At 36.0% G+C, this 24903-nt stretch overlaps 2 protein-coding genes across 5 annotated transcripts in view; both read left to right on the top strand.

Moving 5' to 3' along the window:
* Positions 1-15: 15 nt before the first annotated feature.
* Positions 16-21551, top strand: SHLD2 (shieldin complex subunit 2). Of its 2 annotated transcripts, none has more exons than XM_062579884.1 (8): positions 16-1607; positions 3679-3786; positions 4598-4792; positions 6633-6767; positions 11743-11949; positions 13506-13740; positions 20339-20454; positions 21139-21551. In XM_062579884.1, the coding sequence occupies exons 1-8, from the start codon at positions 59-61 to the stop codon at positions 21309-21311; spliced, it is 2718 nt and encodes a 905-aa protein (XP_062435868.1). In that variant the 5' UTR covers positions 16-58; the 3' UTR covers positions 21312-21551. The 2 variants fall into 2 exon arrangements, with proteins under 2 accessions (XP_062435868.1, XP_062435869.1); XM_062579885.1 differs by having other exon boundaries at positions 20339-20450; positions 21139-21246.
* An 826-nt stretch (positions 21552-22377) lies between these two features.
* Positions 22378-24903, top strand: part of GPRIN2 (G protein regulated inducer of neurite outgrowth 2) — a 49249-nt gene continuing 46723 nt past the window's right edge. For all 3 annotated transcript variants that reach the window (XM_062580410.1, XM_062580411.1, XM_062580408.1), the window contains exons 1-3: positions 22378-22791; positions 24056-24175; positions 24835-24883. The gene's annotated coding sequence lies outside the window, so the exon portion shown is untranslated. The remainder of the gene's footprint in view (positions 22792-24055; positions 24176-24834; positions 24884-24903) is intronic.

Here is a 24903-nt window from a genome sequence, read left to right as displayed (position 1 = left end):
CATTATATATATTGCACGAACCACATTGTTTAAGGTCAAACTTACACAGCAATCAGAAATGTCTAAAAGACCTCAGATCCATATTTTTGTTGGAGCACCTAGTATTCCAAGCCAGCTGGAGGTGTCAGAACATAATAGTTCAGTGTCTGCTGCTGAAAAATGGAGAGAACTCCACTGTTCGTGTGATAGACATAGTCTTTTTTCTGAAAAATGTAGAAGTACTGACAGTAGTCAGTACTTAATGTTTCTGGGTGAAAGCTCTATAGTGACAGCAGTTCCTACAAGTGGTTACTGCTCCCAGCAATCTGAACAGGGAAGATCAGTGGTAACAGAAGAGTGCTTGACATCTGTAACTTTGGTGGAAACCAATCCCAGTACTCCTAAGATGACTGGCAGTTTAATTTACTCTGATTGTCAATTGTCTAAAGATAGAAGTGCGCACACAAGCGTAAATCAGGCTACAGATGAACACCTTTCTCAAATGTTTAGAGAATTGGAAGAACAGGGTGAAAAACAATCATGCGTCTGTTGTTCAAACCTCACAGAAGGAAAAAACAGTCATTTGGAAGTTAACTGCTCTGAGATTTCTAATTTGGTTGCCTCTACTAAGCAGATTAGCATACATCTAAGGTCTATGGGAGAAGATGTTCCATCAGGCCATATAAGTGACTGCCATGAACATCTAAGTCAGTATCTGGATGTGTTTTTCCCCTCAAATCAAGAGTCAAAACCAAAAGGAGAACTAAATGATTGTTCGAACCTTGCAGTATCAACTGACACTGAATTTCGTAGTATATTGACTTCAAGTCAGATGGCTGTTCTTGCACAAGGTGACTTTAAGAAACAAAATGAGATGCAGAAAAGAACCATTGAACTACTGGAAACAGAAGCAGAGAATAAACATGAAGAAAGGCAATATGAACACTTCAGTCTTAATTCTGATGTCAGAACATGTCATATTGTGGCTGAAAATGCATTTGAACAAGAGTATACAGGTTCTCTTGAACTTTTCAGCTCTGAGTGTGATGGCAAAACCTTCTGTTTTGACACTACAATAAGAGAAGGAAGTGCTCATGAAAATACAAATGCATCTGAAGAACTTCCTAATGTTCCTGCTGAACAATTTTTAAATGAAGTCCTTATTGAACCATTGAGCTCAGGAATACTGTGCTCCCAAATAAGCAGTTCTCATAACAGTTCTTTTAAAAGAGCCCACAAGTCTGAAGAGTCTCTTTATATTTTTCACTCTGCATTTAAAAGACAGCTGAAATCAAAGAGAGCTAAACTGAATTCTTCTCTAGCTGGTCCTGAAATGAGAATGGATCAAGAGAGGGTGACAGAGTTCAAGAAACTTCAGAAGCATCTTCTATCATTACTTAAGAACTGCTGCTGCAAAAATCAAAAATACAGTGTTTTGGTAGCAATAGTACATCCCTGTCATATTAAAGAAATACAGAAAAAGACAAGACCCAGATCTTTATCTAAAGTCCCAGTAGCAACGATTGTAGTTACTGACCAGTCCAAAATTGAAAGAAAGGTTGTGCTATGGCGTGCTGCTGCATTTTGGTCACTCACTGTGTTTCCTGGTGATATTGTACTACTTACAGGTAAGTACTCCTTTCTTGCTTGCCTTTTTAAAATTTTAAGTCTTTAAAATGTCTGCTAGTAGCACAGTGTGTAACCAGTAATTTGGAACCACCACGAAGCATCTGAAAGCATGGCTCAATGTCACTTTGAATTCCCCAAATCATCATACCATTGGAACATAAATTCTGTAGAAGTTGGTCATTTCTTATATGTAGTCTTTGGTCTGAGGCAGCATATAGACCCTTACAGCAGTGCTATAAATAGACATCTTTTGTAACCTGTTAGTTTTTTAAAACAGTTGTTAAGGTGCAAGTGCTACCATAAACTGAAAGATGTGCTAGTTATTTACGTATTTTTCTTTTTTACTTTTGTACGTCCCTGCTGTTGGACCAGCAGGTTGACCAGAAAATTGTGATGTTTGTGTTGAGTTTCAGGAGAGGAAATACTCTTCTTCCATGAAAGATTTTCGGGGTTCTAGGGTTAGATGTAGTTGGTAACTGGCCTAGACTGCATGAGTAAAAAATTGTCTTCAGTTTACCTTTTACATGTCAGTTAATGAAGACTGCTCCTGACAAATCCTTGTGATCTTTAATTGCTGACAGGAGCAAAATCCTCCCCAGTTAAACAAATGCATCTCATGCAGTGCTATGAGAGCTATGATGCATCTAATTTAAGGTTGGATTTGACCAAAACTTACACCACCAAAATTGCTGTGATTTGACCAGTTCTTCTGGGGATATGCAAAAAACTACACAATATAACATTTTTCATGTTTGAATACTACTACAGCTGTATTTCTAAGATGCCTATTTATTTCAGTTGCTTGAAAAAAGAAAAAGTGCTTATGTTGCAAAACTGGGTATTTTAGGGATTGAAGATAAGCTGGGCTTTTTCCTGCTTCTCTGTTTAGATGTTCTTATTGCAAAATCCATCAAATGTGCTTTTAGGTGAACCTAGTGTTTTATTACTCACTGTGAAATATCACACAAAAGTAACTTGCCTAGTGGTTCTAGAAGTTCTATTCCATAATTGCCTAATGCCTTCACCCATTTTGCTTATACAGTACTTTCTATTAACTACTGTCAAACTACTGTAATATATTGTTTAACACTTTGTAAATTATGTTGTTAGGCTCTAAAATAACTTTGTTTTGAAGTGTTCCCTGAGACTCTCAATGTCTGCATGTATGATGCTTCCTGAAATTGTGTAGCAGTACCTGCAATTTTGACATTTTCCTGGTTTCTTGCAGTCGGCTAAATTTAAGTTTGCTGCATTCTGTCAGTAATATGTCTCTTCTCTTTAGTATTGCTCCCCTTGATGCTACAATCAATTTCTTGTCAGGCTCCTTAGCTAGCATTTAGCAACAGCAGCTATGAGATGCTGTGAGATAGGTATGCTAGCGGCTCACCTAGCATTGTGGTTGGTGTATGCACATAGATTATTATTTTTTAGCCAGACTGTGAAGCTTTTTTTCTGCAGAAACTTTGACAATACCCGTGCAACTACAGCTTTTGACTTTGGTGGGTTTTTTTCCTTCACTTAATAAAGGTGTTCTTTAAAGCAATTTAGTCTTCTGCGTTTCAAGTAGACGTAATATTGAGCATCTTGCTGCACTGTTTTAGTAGTGTCACTGTTCGTATTTCACATTTCTTTCCTATCTGCATTCCTTAGGAGATCATAATAGATGTTGATATCCACATTAAATCTCAATGAATTATGTGGAAGTTCCTTCAATTTATGCCAGTTCCAAAGAAAATCTAACTTTCTGAACAGGGTGACATTTTTAGTAGGGATTTTGCACTTGTTTTCTGCAAAACCATTCTATATATGAATGTTAGTCCTAGGTGGCACATAAATGAGAGCAGCAAACCCTCAGTAATGAACAAAAACATTGAAAAAGGCCATTTAAGAATCAAGGAGCCAGTAGGCCATGGGGCTCTGGAAACAAGTAGCAACTTGAACAGAAACAAGCTTCAAAACTAAAGTTCTGATCTGAAACCAGTTTCCAGATTTCTGTTTTTATAGCCAAAAAGTATGCATATTTCAATATGTTCAATATATATGGATTGGTGAGTCTACTTTTTGTTGCAGATATCATTATGTATGAGAATCTTTGGTTTGGAGAAGTAATGCTGCAATCTACATGTACCAGTCAGTTACTGAACCTGGGAAACTGCTCATCTCTCAATCCAAAACAATGTAAGTCTGGAATGCAGAAGATTCCTCAAAATCACAATAAAATGGCTATTTAAAGCACATCATTTGGTACTCCAGTGGTTTTTATACAGGATAAAAATGTAAATGTGATCAATTGAGCTGCACAAAACACTGGAAGAATATGACAAGAACACTGTGGACAAGATGTGGACATGATGTCATCATGGGTAGGCATATGGAGTTTATTGCGAAGTTGGATGGTTACCTTTCAATATACTGAAAACTGAACTCGTTTAGATTAATTTTGAAACAGCTGTTTTCCTAGAACTCAACCTTAAGAGGTTTGAGACTGCCTAACAAGGTGACTTTATAGCAAGAATTACGTTGTAGTTACAGAAGTTTTGAAGGCTTAACGAATAGGTAAGTTCAAGGAACAAAAAATCAACAAGACCTATTAAGCACAGACTTTAAAGTGACTTGAAGTGTTGGAGGCTTGTAGAAAATACAGTGGAAGTATTACTACAAACTTTTATTGTTTTTTTTTTTCTTCCTGACATCTATTATTGCCAACTGTTTAAGACAGCATGGGAGTAAATGGTCAAGAATGAGTATTCCTATGTTCTTACAAAGTTACAATACAAGGCTATTTCTGATATATTTTAAAGTAGTATTCTTACACTACATCCAAAATACAATCTAATTTTGGATCAAGTACTATACATCTCAAGTTTCTTGGCTGCTTAGAATTATCATGAGATGATTTTGGTTTTGTTGGTGTAAGCATGTACCAGCTGATAGTTTTTTTTTATAGCTCTTAGCTTAACAAAAATTTGAGATAATCCTATGTTTTAAGTTCATCATATAGTGGATGTTGGTGTTCTTCATGGTTTATTGGCATACGTATCATCGAAATTTCCCCACTTTGGAGACCTTCCATGTAGACAAGTTCAGAGGTTGGATAGTATTCAGCATGTTCAGCTAGACCAGCTTCAGTCAAATACGTTGGTTCACTTGGTCTTAAAAATTATCAGCATCACCATATTAAGAGGTAAGTTAACGCATTGGACTTTCACAACTTCAGAATTGCCTTGCAATGGTTTAATGGTTTAAATTTTAGGTGTTGGCTGTTTCTAACTCCACACTGCAGTGTTTGAGATATGAATCACAGGTAAGAGCTTTCTGATGAGCCTCTTATAGGGGGTGCAACAGGTAGAGAACTTCAGAGTTAGAGGCAGGAAGGAAGTAGTGACTGAAATTAGCTGCTGAAAGAAGGCTATTGCCCACCAGCTGATCAGGATTGTACATGTTTTGGGGATAAGCCTGCAGGCAGAAGGCACTAATAATCAGTGTTCCTGCTCACTGAGAGTTGATGAGATCTCACTAAGGAGTGAGCAGTCACCCTTTGTGGTACAGACTGCAGTTACTAATGCCTTGACTGGTCAGTCAGATGACTTGAGCATCTCCAGAGCTCCAAAATAGTGTTGACCTGATTTTCAGCAAGGTGGGGCGTTGGAGAAGCATGCTGGTATGAGGTACAGTGTGGGGAGGTGGAAAGGGCAGCAGGAATGTATTAGATAGGAGGAATGTGCATCTGAAATCCTCTTCTGGGGAGAGCTGTGTGTAGCAGGAGTGCTGAGAAGAAGGCTCTGTTGCAGTTATGGTGGAACTTTTTTTTTTTAATTACTAAGAATTGTTTCCTGAGGGTTCATGGCTGTGAATCCAGGTGTTTAATGTACTCTTTTTTTAAACTGTTCGTTCCTTTTAGAACAGTGAATGGAGTTACTTCAGGATTCCTTTTTCCGAAGTCATTTCTATCTTAATTTTCTGTGTTAAAATTATAGTTTATTTCTATCCATTCATCATAATGAGACCTTAAATAGTTCCTTCCTAGCATCTTCTCAACTTTCTGAAATGAACAAAAACAAATCATCTTGGTGCCTTCTTAGTATATTATGTACTGTGTATTAACATACATATGTTTTTCAAGGCATTGGGAAGTTAGACCACTGCTACCACCTGGAAAGGGAGTCCCCCCCCCCTTTCTTTTCACTTACTTAAATATTCTGACTTTCCTCCATTTTTCCATGGGAAGCCGCTATTTCTCCATGCTTGACATAATGCTTTTCAGATTTAGTTGATCGTACTGCACTATCACTGTGTTTTAGTGCTGCAGAAGATTGAAATGATCTTACCCACACTGTCAATATCACCTTTATTATAAATGGAGAATTGTAGAGATAGAAATCTCTAATTGATTATTTTATGTGATTCTGAAACTGTTGGCACTGATTTAAAGCAGGATCTATTATCCAAGAATTTTATTTGAATTTATGAAAATACAGCTGTAATATGGAATTACCAGAACCTTTCAAGCAGTATCCTGAATGAAGAATGTCATAGAGATCTTATAATTGTTTGTCTATATATGCTATTAATTCTCTTAGGATGCTTGTACCGAGCTACAGTTTCTTTTATATGAAAATTTTTACAGAAATGTGTTTTTTTTTTTATTCCCCAGCAATTGCAGAAACAGTGGTTTCATATTTAGAGATAATCTGTTACTAAGGTGTTTTGAGTACAGTCTTTTCCCTGTTGAAACCAGTCAAGATGAGTTGGAGTGCTCAAAAATGCTCATCAATACCCGCTATTTCCCAGGAAGTGTCCGGTTGCTGAATACTTAGATGCTTGGAAAATTATTGCTACATCTAAATTATTTTCTCTATGTATTTCTAAAATAGCATTCTCTATGCATTTCTTCAAGCTAGCTTCATATTGGTGAAGAAATCATAAATTGTTTAATCTTATCTTGAAGAAATTTGTGGTCATTTTCTTGTTTGTTTATATACTTCTTCCTATAAAATAAGTCACATTATTTCAAACTTTTTCAGAATCTGTGTACAACTACAAAGGGGGCAGCCAAAGGAAAGTTATTCTAACAGTAGAACAGAACAGAGGTCGACATTATAGAATGGTGCTGTGGGGAGCTGGGGCAGCCTGGTACCCTCAACTTCAAAGGAGAAAAGGTAAAATCTTTGGAACTTTAGGCTACTGTAATAGAAATTCTGTGATGTCATTAATAGCTTTTAAATGTTCAACTGATAACATTTTCCTTTCAACCTTTAAATATTCCTGCATCTTGCTAGGACAATATGTTGGATATTTTTAAAAGTTATCTTTTTTTTGAAAATAATGCCATCAGCAACAGAATTTGCATGCACTCATTTTAGAGTCCTGAGGAATTTTTATGGTATTAAATTATAAATATTTAGAAAATTCTATTTAGATGTAAAACTCTCTGGTGTCTAATTGTCATATAACTATGAAAAAGAACTTGAGTGTTAACTAAATCAGCAGATTTTCTGAATCTTTCTGCTGCTGTCTGTTTTTGCTTCAATTCCTAGTTTTCTCTCCACTGCTGACTTTCAGTGTATGCATTCCACCTTAGTAACTTCAGTATATTAAAACCTACATGGCTTTTGTTTTTGTGTCTGTAAATGTGGTTAGATGTATACAATTCACTAGATAAACAAGTGATTATAAATCATGCAGAACTCAATGCCAAAAATATTCCAAAATACAGGTTTTTTGAGATGTTTTAATACTATATTATAGTTGGAAAATATTAAATAGTTATCATAGTTAATCTTTAAGTTACTGTGGTTAATCATTCCCTAATGCTTAAAGCAGAAGTCTAAGAAAAGGTAGATCTCCGTAGTGTTACAACTGTTAGTATCTGATGGAAAGCTTGTGTCGTCTTCTCTGGCTAGTGTTCATCTAGCACCTTGCATTTTAATCATTAAAAGACTATCTGAAATTCAAGGTAAGAGTGATTTCTCAACTGTAGAAATACCACAGATAGACAAACCATGAACGTTTGATCCCAGCAAGATAGCCAAAAAAGATAGTTCTATCATGCTAAACAGACATACATGTCATACAACTGAATACTGTTGAGTGAGTTACAGGAGGACAGCACGTGATGTCCGTTCTTGCTAGGAGTCATAGAAAACCAGCTGGGGCATGTGTTTACTGTTTGTACTGGCAGATTAGATACCTTGTGGTCTTGTACAGCAGGGGATTTGTAATTTCTAAATTGTGTCCATCTTTTAAATAAAATACATAACACTATACTATTTTGGTGTGTCTAACAATTGTTTCCAAAACAAGCTACATTTGTTTTTCATCTTTTGCTAAAAGATTCTTGAAAGACTGGAGTGACTGTTAATATGGGGTAAAATTCTGAACTGTAGATGGTGGAAAAAATACAGAGTAAGTTCTTGTTAGGCGCACAGAGCAAATCTAAGATGTATGTCCCCTTTGCCATACTGAAGGAATGATTTAGAGGGGGATCTATAAAACAGTATCTCATAGCAAAAGTATTGTAGCAATTGGTATTCTTAGACTAGAAGTACGTATGCAGGGATACTGAGATAATCTCAGCTAATTTTCAGGTAAACTGAAGCAGTTACTAGAGAAAAGCCAGCATGAGTGAATTCATTTTGTAAGAGTTTGGAACAGTTGGGAAAAAAAAGGCACATTAATAAGATACATATTTAAGAGAGAAGAAACATGATTTAAGAATTTAGGAAAATTACAAATTCTGCACAACCCAGAGTTTTTTCCCAAAGAGTAGAAAAACTGAAGACTGTAGATTGCCAAAGGAGGGATAATAACAGCAGATGAATTGGAAGACATGGTAAGAGCTGGGTGGGGCACAGAAAGAATGTTGAAGTGTCTCAAAAAGCCTGATTTAAAGCCACTGAAATCTATGTTTCTGATTAATTTTAAGTCTGTTTGCTGAAATAGTCTAGAGGCATAGACTTGCAATTTCCTCCTTCACCAGTTCCTTGTGTTTGACAGTGTGTTAATTTCTCAGACTACAGTGGGAATCCACTGATATTTTTCAGATGTCTTCAGCACATTTCTCTACACATACCAGATTTAAGTGCAGAGTTTTCTGCTGTAGCTCAAGATAGAAAAATCTAGGAAATACAAAGGATAGCAAGGGAAACAACCTGAAATTTAAAATACTCAGACTGTAAAATTAGAGGCAAAGTGTCTTTGTATTCATTCAGATAAACACAACACATTAAGGGGACTGTTGCAATAAAAGCATGTTTTTGGGACCCTTCTCTACTATTTGAAATCTTCAGAACCACAGTACATCCCTCTGATCTGATAAAACACAAATAAATAGAGGAAGGATCTGAACATCTTTTCACACCAAGGGAGATTAACAGGAGATTATATTTGATACTCAGTTTACTAATGAATTTTGTGACCCATTATCTAGTCAGCAGGGGAATGCTGAAGATCTGAGTAGTTTGTTAAATTCAGCTATTTTAAATTTCAGGTTGTTTCCCTTGCTGTCCAAGCACAGATTTGCCTATTCATCAGAGGAATGCTGAGGATCTAAATAGTGTGTTCAATTCAGGTTTCAGTCAGATCTTGTGATCTAGTAGATAGACCAATCCTGATACTACCTGTCTTCTACTTCCACGTATTATCATTTCTGTTGCCCTACTCTTGCCAAGTATTTGTTTCTATTTCTTTCTTCTGTTTTCATTTTCCCTCAGCTATGCTGTAATATTTCACCTGAATCTTGCTTTGGGCTGGAGTATACTCGATTCTGGGGGACTGCAAGATCTCTGTAGTCATGGATAAGAGATGCATGAAATTAGATTGTTCAGTAGAGATGGAGGTTTTTAAGAGTCTTTTACTGCAAAACACTATCTGAGCATCTACCATCAGAGACTTTCCTGGATCTTGAAACCGTTGGAAGTTATGACCCCTCCCCAATCCCTAAAAGCATCCCTGAGACTGCTACCCAAAATATGAAAGTATCAGAACTTCTTTCAAAAAAAAAAAAAAAAAAAAAAAAACTTAGACCTGTGACTACAAGAAAACAGTCTATATTTCTCTAACCTCATTTCCAAAAGTGATTGTTGTAGCTGAAACTTTCAGCTTGAGTAAACAGATAGGAAAGAACAGCCTGAAATTTTTTATTTTACCAAAAATTTATAAGCAAGTGAATAATGAATCTTTAGCAAAGTGGAGGACAACACAAAATACAATACAATTCTGTATTCTCTTACTGAAGTATTTTTCTTTCTTGTGGAATCATGGAAAATGAATCAATATTATATAAATTACAGCATTTTGGAGAAGGAATTTGTTTTAAAAAGTACTTATCGTGAACAGGAAACCGTTGATAAATTTAATAACTTGATCTTCTTTTTTCCTCCAGACATTGCCAGTTCCTTTCCTTCAAGAGCTAGCAAGAAATACAGAACTAGTTTCTTTTTCCAAAGTTTGAGTTGAATGTTGAAAAATGAATTCAGTATCAGTGAAATGAAGGCATCATTCTGTTATGGGAAGACCACAAGAACATCATGAAAATGGCACTAGAGTAGAGTATGTTCTTAGTGTTTCTGCATTATTTCTAGGGAATAAAATACAGTATTTAACATCAGAATGATTACATGAAAAGGCAGTCACTTAATTCTAGTTTGCAAACAGCCCAACAAATGAGATGTGGCTGTCAAATAACCATTTCATTTTTTTAGTAGTATTATAGTTCAAGGCTGCTTGTGAACATGTGCCTTAATGACCCCAAAACAGGTAGTGGGGCATTTCTGTGTTTGTTTGGTTTTTTTTTAATGTCCTTGAGTATTTGCTGTGCCTGTTCTTTTTGCATGGAAATCAGTAAAATTAAGTATCTGAACAAGATCAGGATTGGAAAGTTTGAGTCAATGTTTTGTTAGGCAGCGGAACGACATTTGTTTTGCTGTCTATTATATTTCTGAAACATGATAATCATGGTAGCAATCAGAATTTTGCCAGTAATTGGAATTAGCAGCATTCATTAACAAATATGTTCTTTAAATTGATTGCCCTCTAAAAAAACAAAAATATTACTTTAGAAGTTTTTCTGCTAAATTTAATTCTAAGGTTTGCTTGAGCATGGTTAGCCAAAATTTCCTAAATTACTTCCTAACTGATCATCTTAGCTCCTCTGAACAGAGTTTCTGCATGAACAAAAGGAGAGCAGAATAAGTTAGGCGTAAATCATAAATTTGAGAGGATAAACTTTTTTTAACCATTTCCTTTCTAAATATTACTAAATCTTAGCGCCTTTGTGATATTTATAGAAGCTGTATAAAATTAAGGAAAACATAATTAGTAGGACTGATCTCTCAAAATGTGGCCAGGAATTCAGGAAAAAATTTTGGAAGTGATGGGTAGCTTCCTTTACTAATGTTTCAGTTCCAACCCCAGAGGAATTTGATAGGATAATAGAAAGCATGCTCAGCTGAAAAACAACAAATGCTAGTGCCAGATCAGCCAAAGCAGAAACTAGGACTGTTCTCTAACATACTTTACGAGCATATAGCTTCTTCTAGCATATTTCTGCCTCATTCCAAATTTTTGTATTTATCAGTCTCCTTCATGAATAATTCTTGTTGTCATAACCATTATTTCTGCACATTATTGTTTCAACAAAGCAAAGGTTCAGTGAAAGATTTTTTTAAAAAACTTTTTTGTGGGAAACAAAAGAATTGTAATATTCATAACAAGCGATTTTTAAAAGCACAAGAAATTATAGTGTAAAATGTGCCTATTTGATCAAATTGGTGACTGTTCTGTTTCAAACCACATTGTTAGTGTTGCCCCTCTGAATCATTCTGAAAACATGAAACTATCCCTCAAATCATTGTATTATACTTGGATTATGGTTTTTTACGCCTTCTCTGCGACCATGAAAGCATAACCATCTCTGGTGTTTTTAAGGAACTATGAGATTATCATGCAACCTTTATAAGAAGAAAAAAATTTGTGTGTCATGAGGTTTGAAATAAAGTTACCAGAGCTGACAATGTGAAAATATTTTACTGATTTATTATTCAGTGTTATAGGTGATTTCAATTTTCTGTGAATTAACAATCATTTGGAAATCAAACCTTTCTGTATGTTTTTTGTTTATTGTTTATTCCGTAGATCACATATGGGACTTTAAATACCTTCTTGTCCAACGTAGTTCTGTGTCAGGTGACTTTGAACTGCACACAACTCCATGGTCATCCTGTGAGTGCTTGTTTGATGATGACAAAAGGGTAATTGAATTTAAAGAAAGATTTCAGAAGAGTAAAACATTCCTCACGAAAATGACGAATCTCTCAGCACATTTGGAGGAAAAATGTTCAGGTAAATTTGTTATCCACAATTCTGTGGTGTTCATATAGTGCAATGCATAGCTAAGCAGAATGTATGCTATGCTTATGGCAGCAAAATGTTTTTTTGTTTTGTTAGAGTTGTTTTGGGAGCCTGAATTTATTTTGGAGGCTGCTATTCAGTACCCAGCCAAACTACAAATGTAGTCTTCATTCAGTGAGCACAGAAGTGAGATTCGAGTATAGTACCTGGTACCGTACAAAGATAGCTTTGGAATATATGGAGAAATGCTGCCTCTTGTTCCCCATACCAATTATTTTAATGATGATATGATTAACCACTAAAAGTTTATGGAATGTTATTTCTTGAAAACATGATCTTAGAAGTAAAACATCCTTTTTGAAGAAACTGCTGGAGTAAATGCCGGAGTTACCGAGCTGATGCTATTGTCTTTGATTATAGATATATAAAACTAGAAAGGATTGTTTCTCTTTTCAAAAATTAATGAAACCATGAAAACTTCTTGCAGAAGGACCAAAAAAAAAAATATTTATGTAAGATCACCTCTTTCCTTTTGTCCTCACCCTCCCCCTTCCCTTCCCCCCCCCCCCCCAAAAAAAAAAGTAGATGTTACAATTAGTGGTAAACGTTAAGAAGCAGAGGAAATAAAGCTGCTTTTGCAACATTTAATTCATTTTATGTATAAATAGATAGTATAAAACTAAGCTGTTAAGGTTATGCTTTTCATTGTTTCAGAATCAGGATGGAAGAAAAGCAATTATTTTATTTATCTGATCTAATCATGGATTATTCTATTATGTTCTGATCGGTATGCTCTCTTTTTGAGCACTAAGTCTGGAAAGGATAGGTAGTTTTGCCAACAGTGTGTGAACACACGCAATCTACCAGATTAGAGACTTGATCTGCAGGAGATTCAAATGACAAATTTCAAAGTAGCATTTTGCTTTATCAATGAAAACCTGCATAGATTTGATTGACTTGTATTGTGAAAATTAGCACTTTGTATGTAATATCTACAGAAGTTTATCAAATGATTTTTCTATTCTGTTTGAGTGTTCCAGTTTTGATCTGTATGCTTATACTGAGTTATCTCTGTGTTTGTGTGACATAACAGCAAATGAAACTTCTATTGCTACTGATTCTTTTAATCAAAATACCTATTTTTACAGTGTCACAGAATTCTGTTCGTTAATTATGACCTTATTAGAAATCTTGTGTCAAGATCAACAGTTTCTAATATGAAATTACTTTGATAGTTTTCTTGTACTGCTGGACATGGAAATTATTTGTGCAATTATGCAATCTTTTTCTTTTCTTTAGGTCTTTCTGTATTGATATCCATCTCAATAGTATCTAAAAGCACATTTTTAGAATTAATATTTTACCACAATTTTTCACAGCAGAATTGATCTCTGAAAACATGAGTGTGCACTTCAAAAGAAAACTGCTATTCAGAAAACTTTATGATGATAATTGTTTTTGAATCAGCTGTGTTATGCTCCTTTGCTTTCTGTTGTTACTGTCTGTAAAACTGAATGCAGATTTGATTGTAACTGTTGTTTCTGTAGGAGTGATTCAACTGAAAGCCCGTATTTTAGAGTTGAAGTTTACCATTTCAACAGGCCAGTACAGGCAACTCATCTTCCATGCTAACACTTCCCTGGACAGTGTTTTGGCTTCTCTGCCTATGATTACCTATTCAGGTTGTGCTAAATGTGGTTCAGAACTACAGGCAGATGAGAACAAGATCTACGAGCAATGTGTTAGATGTTTGCCACACAACAAAGTAAAAACATTCTATAGGTAAGCCAAACAAAACTAGAATGATGAATTACACTGTAATATGTTGAATGGTCAAAATATAAATGTATTTCAGATATGCGTAGAAACCTCCATTTTTTTAAGCAATTTTCAAGGAAATCTTTAATTTACTCTATCAGCAATTGCAATACCATTATTATTAGGTGGTATGCTTTGTTTAAATCTTAACTATTTTTTTCTTTCTTTGAATACTGTATGGTGCGATAATGGGGTTTACTCAGTGTAAATGAGCTAAAATGAAAGAGGATGTTGACCACAGACACTCCCTGATCATTTTGTTTCAATGTAGCTTTGAAACTGTGTGAATGCACAACCATTTTTTTTCAAGTTGAATAATCTAATTTAGCCTTGCAGAAATGATACCAGCAAAGGTTTCAGTAAACATTCTTGTAAAGAGCAGAGATACTAAATGATCAGCAGATGGCACTGTGAGACAAGGTATATATGTACATATACCACTAACAGAAGAGGATAAACAGCTGCAGTTGGTCTAAAAATATCATCAGTGACTAGTTAAAATTGTTCAATTTTTAATTTATTTCAAGCTTTTTGGAATGTAAGTATTATAGGAACTTGCAAGACATGGCTAGAGAGGGTCAATTCTGAGGCAGTGATAGAATTCTAGAATATGTAATTTTTCTACTGACATGCTTTCTAAAATTATTCCAAAGCTACTTCATAGTGAGTTAGATCAACGAATCATTGCATGCACAGTAGCTACTTACTTGGCTTTCTCCTTATGTAAAATATCTTATCTTGCATCTTTAATAAGAAACAAAAGAACAACACTAAGGCAACTTATGTATCAAAAATTTCCAGTATCTAGTTAGAAAGTATCTACATCCTTCTGCCTTCATGATGATACCAGTTTTGCTTGACAACCGTATGTCCACAAGAAAACACTTGTATGTAACCAGAAATAGGTCTGAAACTCATGGAATAAGGTGTTTTATGCGTAATGCTAAAATTACCCGTGTTGTCCTTTTACAATTCTTTAGTGTTTATCCAGTAAATATGACAGACTTACTTTTGGCTGACATTTGTTGTGAGATCTAGAATGCAGGATGTTGTTTCCCAGGTTTTATGCAACAATGAGCAAACACTATATCCTTTATAGTGTGTCAGGTAGCTTATATTCCCAATTTTTCCTAGTGATTGGAAAGATTCTCTATTTCTATTATAAAAGTAACTCGAAGGACCTCAGTTTACCCTCTCACACAAAAGGTGATAGAAAAATGATAATAAAGACTTTTGCATTATGAACATGTGTTTACAGGTGTGTGGAACTTGAATACACAACCTTTTTGAAGAAAAGTCTATTGCATTCTTTCACTGAAATTTTGCTGTGATCAGTTCAGCAACAGTGGATCTCTTTGCTCCCAATTCTATATTGTAAGATGATTTAGTACATTGTGTTAATAGAGGGGAAAAAAAAAACTTGCTTTGCTAAACAAATATCTTGTTTCAATGGAAAAAAAAAATAATTTATTGACTGAACATGCTGTCCTAGCATTAGTGCCCTATTTGTGCAACAACTTGAAATGTTAATGATTTTATTAGTTTTATTTGTAAAACTGCATGCATAACTGGTAGAAAATTACATTTGCTTCTCCATAGCCTGTGATTGATATCCCTTTTATCTATTTTTTTTAAATCTATCAATACAAGGGTGTATTAAACTCAGCATATGCTATACTTCTAGAAATACAGTGGCTTCCAGCACCCTTTTGTGAGTAAAATCTGCATACTGCTTTACTATTTATCATGATTAAGTCCAATTATTAAACATTTTAGATGACTTCTTTTTTTTAAGACCTCTTTGGAATTTAGGGTTTTGAGGTTAGGTCATTCTGAAGATCATTGCATTAGGTCACCATGTTTTTCATATGAAATACAGGTGCCTGTTTTGTTAATCATGATTGTGATAAAAGTTCATCTTTTTCTAAGGTGCTGAAGATGCAAGATTAGATGCATGTATATACGCTTACATGATTTTCTTTTTTTCTTTTGTAAATTGGGTGCCCTGAAGACTGAAAGTGTAAATGTATTTTTTTTACATAAACACTAATATAATAAGACTTCAGTATTCTTTCTGTGCTATGACAATATGAAATTCAGGAAAATTAAGAAAAAAGTTATGAAAATTGAGAATAGAGAACTTCTCAGTATGTAGGAGCTCACCTCCTAGATTTCAAAGATCACAGATCCATCCTTGCCTCCTTCTGTAAGTGTTTTTGTCCAGACTTGCCTACCTTCTCTAGCACCTTCTCCCTTGAACTTGATAGTGTTTCTGTCAAATGACAATTTTTTATTGTCTATCCTAAGGAGTGTTTGGCTGCCATTAAAAAGATAAGTATTTTAATAGCAGCAGCTATAATGAGATAAAAGATTCCTAGTGCACAGAGAATGATGCATACTTTTTTACTTAACAGGTGTTATATCAGATTCCTCTAGCAGCAGAAAAGCCCATGTCACTGTCATGCTTCACTAGACTTACAAGTTTTATGAAGGACTATTCATTCTGGTAGCATATGAGGAATATTCTGATAGTGTGAATGTTCATTGAAAACTATTTTTCTTGTCAGAACTATGTATGCCATTAGTGAATTTTAGTTGTATCTTTATGCTTCTAATTGATTTGCAGTTCACCATATTAAAAACTGGTATTTAGACAATAAGGTATATCGCAAAATTACATTTATATAACTGAAAGAAAATTGACAGTGCTAGGCTCTGTTTTGAAGTTTGAGTATGACAAGTGTTGAGAATTTTCTTTCTTGCCATGACTGCTGTTCACTTTTGCTGAAGCAATTCAGACTTAGGTGACCTTGAGTACTGAGCCTGAATTGAGAAACAGGTAGCTAGAAATCGTAGTCAGAAAATGAAGCAAAGTAAGTCTTTCCAATTGCATCACTTGATTTGCTAAATGTTACTTTTGTAGATCACAATTGTCTATGGTTTTCAAAGCTTTAAATTTGGCAGCATCTCGTAGTGCATTTCTCTGCAAGCATATCTAACTTAATAATACTGTTTCCAAAATGTTAACTTTTGGAAGTCATAATAACTTTCATGTAATTCAGCATAAGTTGTCTAAACAGAAATGCCTCTCTTCAGAGGTAGAATAGCAATTGCCTATAGTTATTTGGGAAGCTGAATATGCAGTTTAAAACTGAAAGGGTTGTTTGAAGTAGATGGAATAGGTTATACATCTACTGTACTGTTAAGCATTTTTCTCCTGAAGAGAGATATAACAACCATGCAGGTTGGTTTTTGTCTAATACAACAGATTGGAAATAATCTGATGTGTAATCAGACATGGAGTTCTCCTGTTCTTGTCTCCTGTGATCATTTTGTTTTAGATCACGAAATTTAGCTATAGCTTTTAGATTAACTGATGAGTGCAAGTGAATGGTCTGCGTACTGGGGAAATGTCACATTTGCAGTCATTTGTCTTTGTACTGCATAAGCATTTGAATTAACGCTGCTAGGTATGTTAACCATGCTACCAATGGAATTAATTTATTAATGTGAACTCTCCAAGTGGCAACATACCGAAGTACTGCCTGATTGCCAATCCTATTTGACAGTGCATCTCCAGTCTCTTCTGGAGGTGACTGCCTTTCTTCCATTTCTGCCACTTCTGCAGGAGCCCAATTTAGCAGCTATACCCTGAAGTGGGAACATCTCCCATTGAAAAGCTCAGTACTGAGGATGATTGTGCTGTATTTAATTACTTTGTATAACATACTCTGATTAGATACTGCTCCAGCATTGCTATAACCAAGATTTATGTTCTGATATTTTGAGGTTTATTACTTTAGTTTCCTTTAGGGGACTGGGGGGGGGGGAGGGGGGGCTAGTCAGGTAGCATTGCATCCTGCCTTGATCAGAGTAGTGTGAAATTTTTTAAAAGTTGTGAAGATTTTGATGATGCACATGTTGCACAGCACATGGTAAAGAGTCACCGAGCATGTGAGGTAGAAGCCATGGAAACAATTATCCTTAGCATGATCACTCTGAGAAGCTGAAAGCAAGCAGAACCCAACTGTTGAACATCACTGTAAAGGACTTGATATGTCATCATCACATGAGCATAACAAAAGCCAGTGCCAGTGACTGAATTGGGAGAATAATAAAGGAATGGCACCAATAGTAAAAAGTTCCAAAGAACACACATGAACTTGAAATTTAGGTAATACCTGTATTAAAAAGAATTGCTACTTCTTCTGGTTGTCTGTCATTCAGCATCCCTTTTAATTATGTTAAACAGCAACCTGGAAAGAAATGCTTGTGGGACAGCAGTCTCTGTTTTATACTTAATAGGAACACTTGGGTCTGTATTCTACAATATAAAATACTTCCAGTAAAATAGTTTTGGTTTTACTTGTTTAGCAGTATGTGACGCCATTTGTTTTTTGTTGTAATATAACAGAGATTATCTCCTATTATGTAGTGGCTATAAAATGCTGTAATACTACAAATAATTCTAGGTGATGTTGGTACAGATGATGACATTCTAAGTAATACCCTTGAGCTTCTGTCTTCCTACTTTGCATTTCAAATATATTTCCTGTTTTTATTATGTACATATCCCTCAATATTTGTAGATTTAAATTTATACATAAATATGTATACATATACTTGCTTACATATTTACATTCATACTTTATATAAATACAAAGTTCAAAGAAGTAAATGACATAATGCTAGTTTTATAACAAAAAAATCCAGATGCATTTTCAAATAACTATACCAACAAGAATTCCTGCAGAAGCTTATTGACTAAGATCAAATTATCTTTGACTCAATTAACTGTACTATTTCAGGGTAATATTTGCATATAAAGGTAAACTAGTGTCATTCTTTGCACTGTATGTGGTACTTGCTGATGGCAACAGGTATAATTAGAGATTAATTACTTAATTGTTCTTCTTTTTTAATAGATCCTGCAGTAATGCCTTCAGTTTTGTTTTGAAATTCACTAGGAAGACAGCCCATTTAACAATTGCCTTTTCATAGATGATCTTAAAGTTTTACTTTTCAAATAAGCTTTTATTAGGATCATGTAGAGGTCTTAATATTTGTGAAAAAGTTGTCTCCCATTTTTCTTAGTTTTCCCAAAAATCAGTGTTGCTAGTAACAGTGAGACTCATAGCTTCTGACATTTAGCAACTCTGCAGGGCATGGTAGACACAAATACACACGACAAATATACTGGAGAAGTTGGTTCTTAAATGTTCATACAAACTCAATATGCATGATTGTCATTTAATGTTTGGTTGAATCTGTTATTAAGGATTACCATGCAGACATGTTGTGATACCTCCTTTCAAATACTATACTAGCTAACGTAAGTCGCTAAAGTAATTAAGGGCTTACATTCTCCAGTGTCAGTGATACCATCCAGAACCGGTAAAACTATGAACTGAGCAGAATCTGCTCAGTTGAGTTGTTTTTTTTTTTTTTTTTCCCTTATATTTTTCTGAAATGAAAATTCCTTTAAGAATTTTCTGACACTTACTGTTTGGAAGTATCAGTGAGTGGATGAAGTGGTTGCTAGGCTATCAGCAGATTCTGCTGGTTTTGATTGCCTTCATACAGGGTAGACTGATTAGGCTACATGACTGGTCAAGTGTATGAAGTCAAAAACAACGAATGTCTGACTCCCAAAATGCTGTAACTTTAAGTATTTGCATATATTTTCCCGTTACTGTAACTTAATTCTAAATCACCTGGCATGCGTAGTGATAACTTCTGTGTGCGGATATACACATACGTACTTGCTTTGCTTGAAATGTGACTTTGGATAACTGTTGACATTAACTCTCTTTTAAGAAGGTCTTCAGAAAACTAGTTAGGACAGTATTTGTCATTTTATATGGAGACGATTGTTCTTTCTTTTTATGCACCTCGTTACTGTTAGGTAAATTTCTCTCTGATTTTAGTAAGGGTTTTGTGTGTTTATTTTTTCACCCACTGTGAATACATTATCAAAACAAAGCATTGAAATACAATGTGTTCCCTAAGTCAATTGACAAGAAAAGGCTTTCCCACTGTTAATATGACTTCTTGGTACATATAATACTTTATCTGAGAAAATTTTCTTAAATGGGGAAAGATTATTTTTCTCATTTTGGCAAAAAAGAATGTATTCTACCTTCAGTCTGTTTTAGATAACTTTAATCTCAAGACATGGAAGATGGGCTTCAGGAGAAGCATCACATGCTCAGCTTTAAGTCATCTAAACTTATATTCATGCTCTGAGGATTTAAAAATCTTATTTGGTGCAGTTTTCTTTCTCTTGGAAAAAACAGCAGATATTACAAAAGCACTGTTTTCTGCATCTGTCTGAAAGTAAGGCTTGCTGATGACTTCAGAGGTTATTTTAGCATTGTGTGGTGAATTTGGAACGCATCAAGCTCATGTTTTGACTTTGAGAGAAAATGCATAGTTTTTTTGTTTGTTTTTGGTATAGTGTTGGATGGTAATGATTGCACTGAATTACTTTCATCAGAAATTTTTCATCAACCAGAAAAATGTAACAGATTATCTTTCAAGAACCTTCTGCTTTCTGATCTAGACCAGCTTTGATGACAGTTGAAGATGGAGGATATGAAATCTATGTTCATGTGGTGTCAGAGCTGATGGAAAAAATCTTCCTCAATATTCCTGCAGACTGGCTGAACAGATTAGTAGGTACTGTTCTATGAATTTTTTGTTGTAGAACAATCAAGAGCCACAGTTTACAATGAAAACTAAATTTTTAACTATTGATTATATGGTGGAATCAAGATGAAATTGTCATTCTGGATAGATATGACTGCTTATATTTTATATAGTATATATTCAGCTTTGATTTGACTTCTGGACTTAAACTTTTAAGAAAATATTTCAGTTGCCATGGAACAAATGTGGGAGAAGCTAGAAGCTCAGAGTTGAGATGGGAAGAGTAAAAGGTCAGATGGTATATGAACATTTGTTTATACACTGTATAACTAAATATTTAGTTACTAAATGGGATCCCATGTATGCAAAATAGAATCTCTTACTAGTGTTTAGAAATAGCTTCCTGCTAAGTTAAGTAACTGTTTAAGTTAAGTACTGTTAAGTAACTGAACAGTGTTTCAGGCAGACTTCTCTGCATCCTAAGTTTGACTTGTTGAGAGGTGTTGTACATGATTCACAAGTGTTACGATTTATTGAGAAGCAATTTTAACAAACTATTTGAAAAAGAAATGCAATTACAAGCAAAAACTGATTTTTCTATTTAGATATGAAGCTACATTTCCAGTAATTAAGTGTAGTTTTCATGTGGGCAGAACTTGTATGTTAGGTGCCATTATGAACATAAAGTGAATTGGTTTGTTCTGTCTTTTGCAGTGCCCTCCTCAGATATGACCTACCGTGTAATAGTAGCAGAACTGTGTCACTTGCTGCTAGCAGATACGGAAGCATCCTATTTCTTGGAAATTAGGAGCCATTTTGTGCTAGATGAAAACAGCTATCCTTTGCAAAAGGATTTTCATCTGCTAAATTTTCATCCTGATCTCTGAAGCATTGACCTCTGCAAAAACTGATTAACAGAAACTGTATGAACAAGTAGTTTGCAGTTTGCAAGTAGGAGAAAAAAAATGAATTAGTTAAGTAAAAATCAAAATACAAGAAAGGATTTCATATTTAATTTATACAAAAAAATGGTATGGAAAATCTGATAATTGTATGCACTGGTACAGTACTACTGATTGTCACAAAGTCTATTTTTATACATCTTTTTTCATCTTAATAAAAACCTCTTGCTGGTATTTCACTTTGTCTCTTCTCTGTAGGGAAAGTTCTCTAGTGTTAAGTCTATGAACTTTTATGGATATGGCAGATTAGAAGAAGATAGTTATAGTTCTGTGGTATCATTTTAGTTCTAAGATTTCTTCTGTTTGTCTTATCTTGTGTCTTATTTCTAATTTGGTTATTTCTTTGTACTTTTTCCTCCTGTTAAGCTTACTTTCCTTCTTTTAACAGAAGAATTTTTGCCTTTTTTCCTCAGCAATTTTGCTGTTGCTATCTTCTCTTGTAAAACAGCTCTATCTCATTGAGAAACTAATTTTGTTTAGCTAGTTGTTGTTGCATCAATTTAGCTAAACTATCTAAAACCTCTTTTAAACGGGTACATTTTTCATGAACCCCCTTAAATCATTAAATTTTTGTATGTATTGTTATAACATAAGCCGGTAAAAACTTAATCACCTTAAACCAATTTAATATTAGTGTAACACTGGTCTACAAAACTTTGTATTACCTTAATCTGATTTAGAAACAAATTTAATTCTTTGAAGTCTTGGTTTATTCTGATAGTGATTTGTATCAGTAAAAGACTGAGTAAATGATGACTGCACCTGACATAGTAAAGCAACAGACTTACAACCATTACTCTGAAAACAGTTGGATATTTTGATAGTGATTGGTATTTTTCTGATATAAACTGTGCCTCTTATTGAGGCTGGTAGGTGCTATAGAGTATGAATAGTACTTAATGTGTTCTCTGACGAGGTCCTTGCAAATCTTTCACCTGCCTTGTTCCCAGTTAGGAATCTTTCCACATACAGGATGTTTTTGCTATCCACAGGCTTTGAACATAGAACTGAGGGAGCTGGCGGATGTTATTGCTAAATTGCTCTACATCTTGGAAAGGTCATGGAGAATTGGAGAGGTGCCTGAGGACTGGAAAAAAGCTAATGTCACTCTGGCCTTTGAAAAGGGCAAGAAAGAGGAGCCAGGAAACTACAGGCCAGTCAGTCTTACCTCCATCCCTGGAAAGGTGATGGAACAGCTCATTCTGGATGTCATTCCCAAGCATATGGAGGTGAAAAAGTGATCAGGAGTAACCAGCATGGATCTACAAGGAGAAATCCTGCTTAACCAACCTGATAGCCTTGTATGATGGAATGACTGGCTGGGTAGATGAGGGGAGAGCAGTGGACGTTGTCTACCTTGACTTCAGCAAGGCTTTTGACACTGTCTCCCATAATATCCTCATAGGTAAGCTCAGGAGGTGTGGGTTAGATGAGTGAACTGTGAGGTGGGTGAAGAGCTGGCTGAAAGGCAGTGCTCAGAGGGTTGTGATCAACAGCCCAGAGTCTAGCTGGAGGCCTGTAGCTAGTGGTGTCCCTCAGAGGTAAGTACTGGGTCCAGTCTTGTCCAGCTTTATCAATGACCAGGATGAGGGGGCAGAGTGCCTCCTCAGCAAGTTTGCTGATGACACCAAGCTGGGAGGAGTGGCTGATACACCAGCAGGCTGTGCTGCCTTTCAGAGGGACCTGGACAGGGTCAAGAGCTGGGTGGAGAGGAACCTCATGAAGTTCAGCAAGGGCAAGTGCAGGGTCCTGCACCTGGGGAGGAATAACCCCATGCACCAGTACAGGCCAGGGGCTGAGCTTCTGGAGAGCAGCTCTGCAGAGTAGGACCTGGGAGTGCTGGTGGATGACAAGTTGACCATGAGCCAGCAATGTGCCCTTGTGGCCAGGAGAGCCAATGGTCTCCTGGGGGGCATTGGGAAGACTGTTGCCAGCAGGTCGGGGGAGGTGATTCTGCCCCTCTACTCACCCCTGGGGAGGCCTCATCTGGAGTCTTGTGTCCAGTTCTGGGCTCCCCAGGACAAGAGAGACCTGGAGCTACTGGAGGGAGTCTAGTGTAGGGCTACAAAGATGATTAGGGGACTGGAGCACCTGCCCTGTGAGAAACGGCTGCGAGAGCTGGGCCTCTTCAGCCTGGGGAAGAGAAGACTGAGCGGGGATCTTACCGATGTCTGTAAGGGAGGGTATAAAGAGGATGGGGCCAGACTCTTTTCAGTGGTGCCCAGTGACAGGACAAGAGGCAACGGGCCCAAACTGGAACACAGGCAGTTCCACGTGAACATGAGGAAAAACTTTTTTCCTGTGAGAGTGACAGAGTCCTGGAACAGGTTGCCCAGAGAGGTTGTGGAGCCTCCTTCTCTGGAGATACTCAAAACCTGCCTGGACACAATCCTGTCTAACATGCTCTAGGTGCCCCTGCTGGAGCAAGGAGGTTGGACTAGATGGTCTCCAGAGGTCCCTTCCAACTTCAACCATTCTCTGACTGTGAATTCCTGGTTTGTTTGATATATGATCCCTGTTTGGCACTGGGGTGATTTGATAACTTTAGGAGGAAGTTGCATTGTGTAGATCACTGAAGCTCTGCAAGGCTAAATGCCAAGTTCTGCATACTCTGGTTATGTCTCTAGCTGATCTGAACCTGACTACTTCGTCCTCTTCTGATGTTTCAGATAGCTACTCTGACTCCTGTCTGACAGTGTTCCTTCTTGAAATCCAAATTACAAGCATAACATAATGATCTCTTCAACTTACTGTAATTTTACAGCTTCTTGTTTTGTGTCTGTGATTTGGTAAGTCTCTATAAAATTTCTATGGCCTGCTGCCTTGTGTTTACCACTTTAAAACTTTCTTCTTGTCTTCCAAACAGAAAACTGCTGCGTTATCTTTCTGTGCCTCCCTCTGGTATGGAAATTTCCTCCATAGGAGCTTTCTGACCTGTTAAATGCAAGGCTTCTTGCTCCCTTTCTGTTTCAACAAGCTGCTGCATTTAGGATGTACTTTTATTTTAAGAGCAGATAATCTCCAAATAATATCTAGTCCCTCATTTCCTCCCTTAAAGGAAGGGCAGACTAGTACAGGTGACAGTCATCATTAGGCTTCTTAAAGGACTAGTGTAGATGTAATTGGGAGGGGAGGTAAAGAGTGATGCACAGGGGAATAGACACAGATAAATTCTCTGCTTCAGTAGTGACAGGATTTCTTCTCTCTTCCTGTTTTCTAAAACAAGAATGTAACCATTAATGTCTGTTCTAAAATATTGATCAGTTCCTGCTCACTGCCACTTGAATGGGTTGTACTTTTATTGAACAAATGCTAAGTTTATTGCAGAACTTCAAAAATTCTCATGTTTATCATAGTCATGGAGAGCATTGAGGAGGATGTCGCATTTTGTGTGATTTTTGTCTGTTTCTTGTGTGCTTCTTGGATTGGGATTTTTCTGTGCATAAAGGACCTTTCTCATGTTACTTTGATAACCTCGAGCAACATCAAGTACATCGGTAAGTGCATTTAAATACAT

The sequence above is a fragment of the Rhea pennata genome, chromosome 7, assembly GCF_028389875.1.
Source record: "Rhea pennata isolate bPtePen1 chromosome 7, bPtePen1.pri, whole genome shotgun sequence".
Classification (NCBI taxonomy): Eukaryota; Metazoa; Chordata; class Aves; order Rheiformes; family Rheidae; genus Rhea; species Rhea pennata.
The sequence above is the reverse complement of the archived record's forward strand: the minus strand, read 5'-3'. Positions and strand labels throughout refer to the sequence as shown.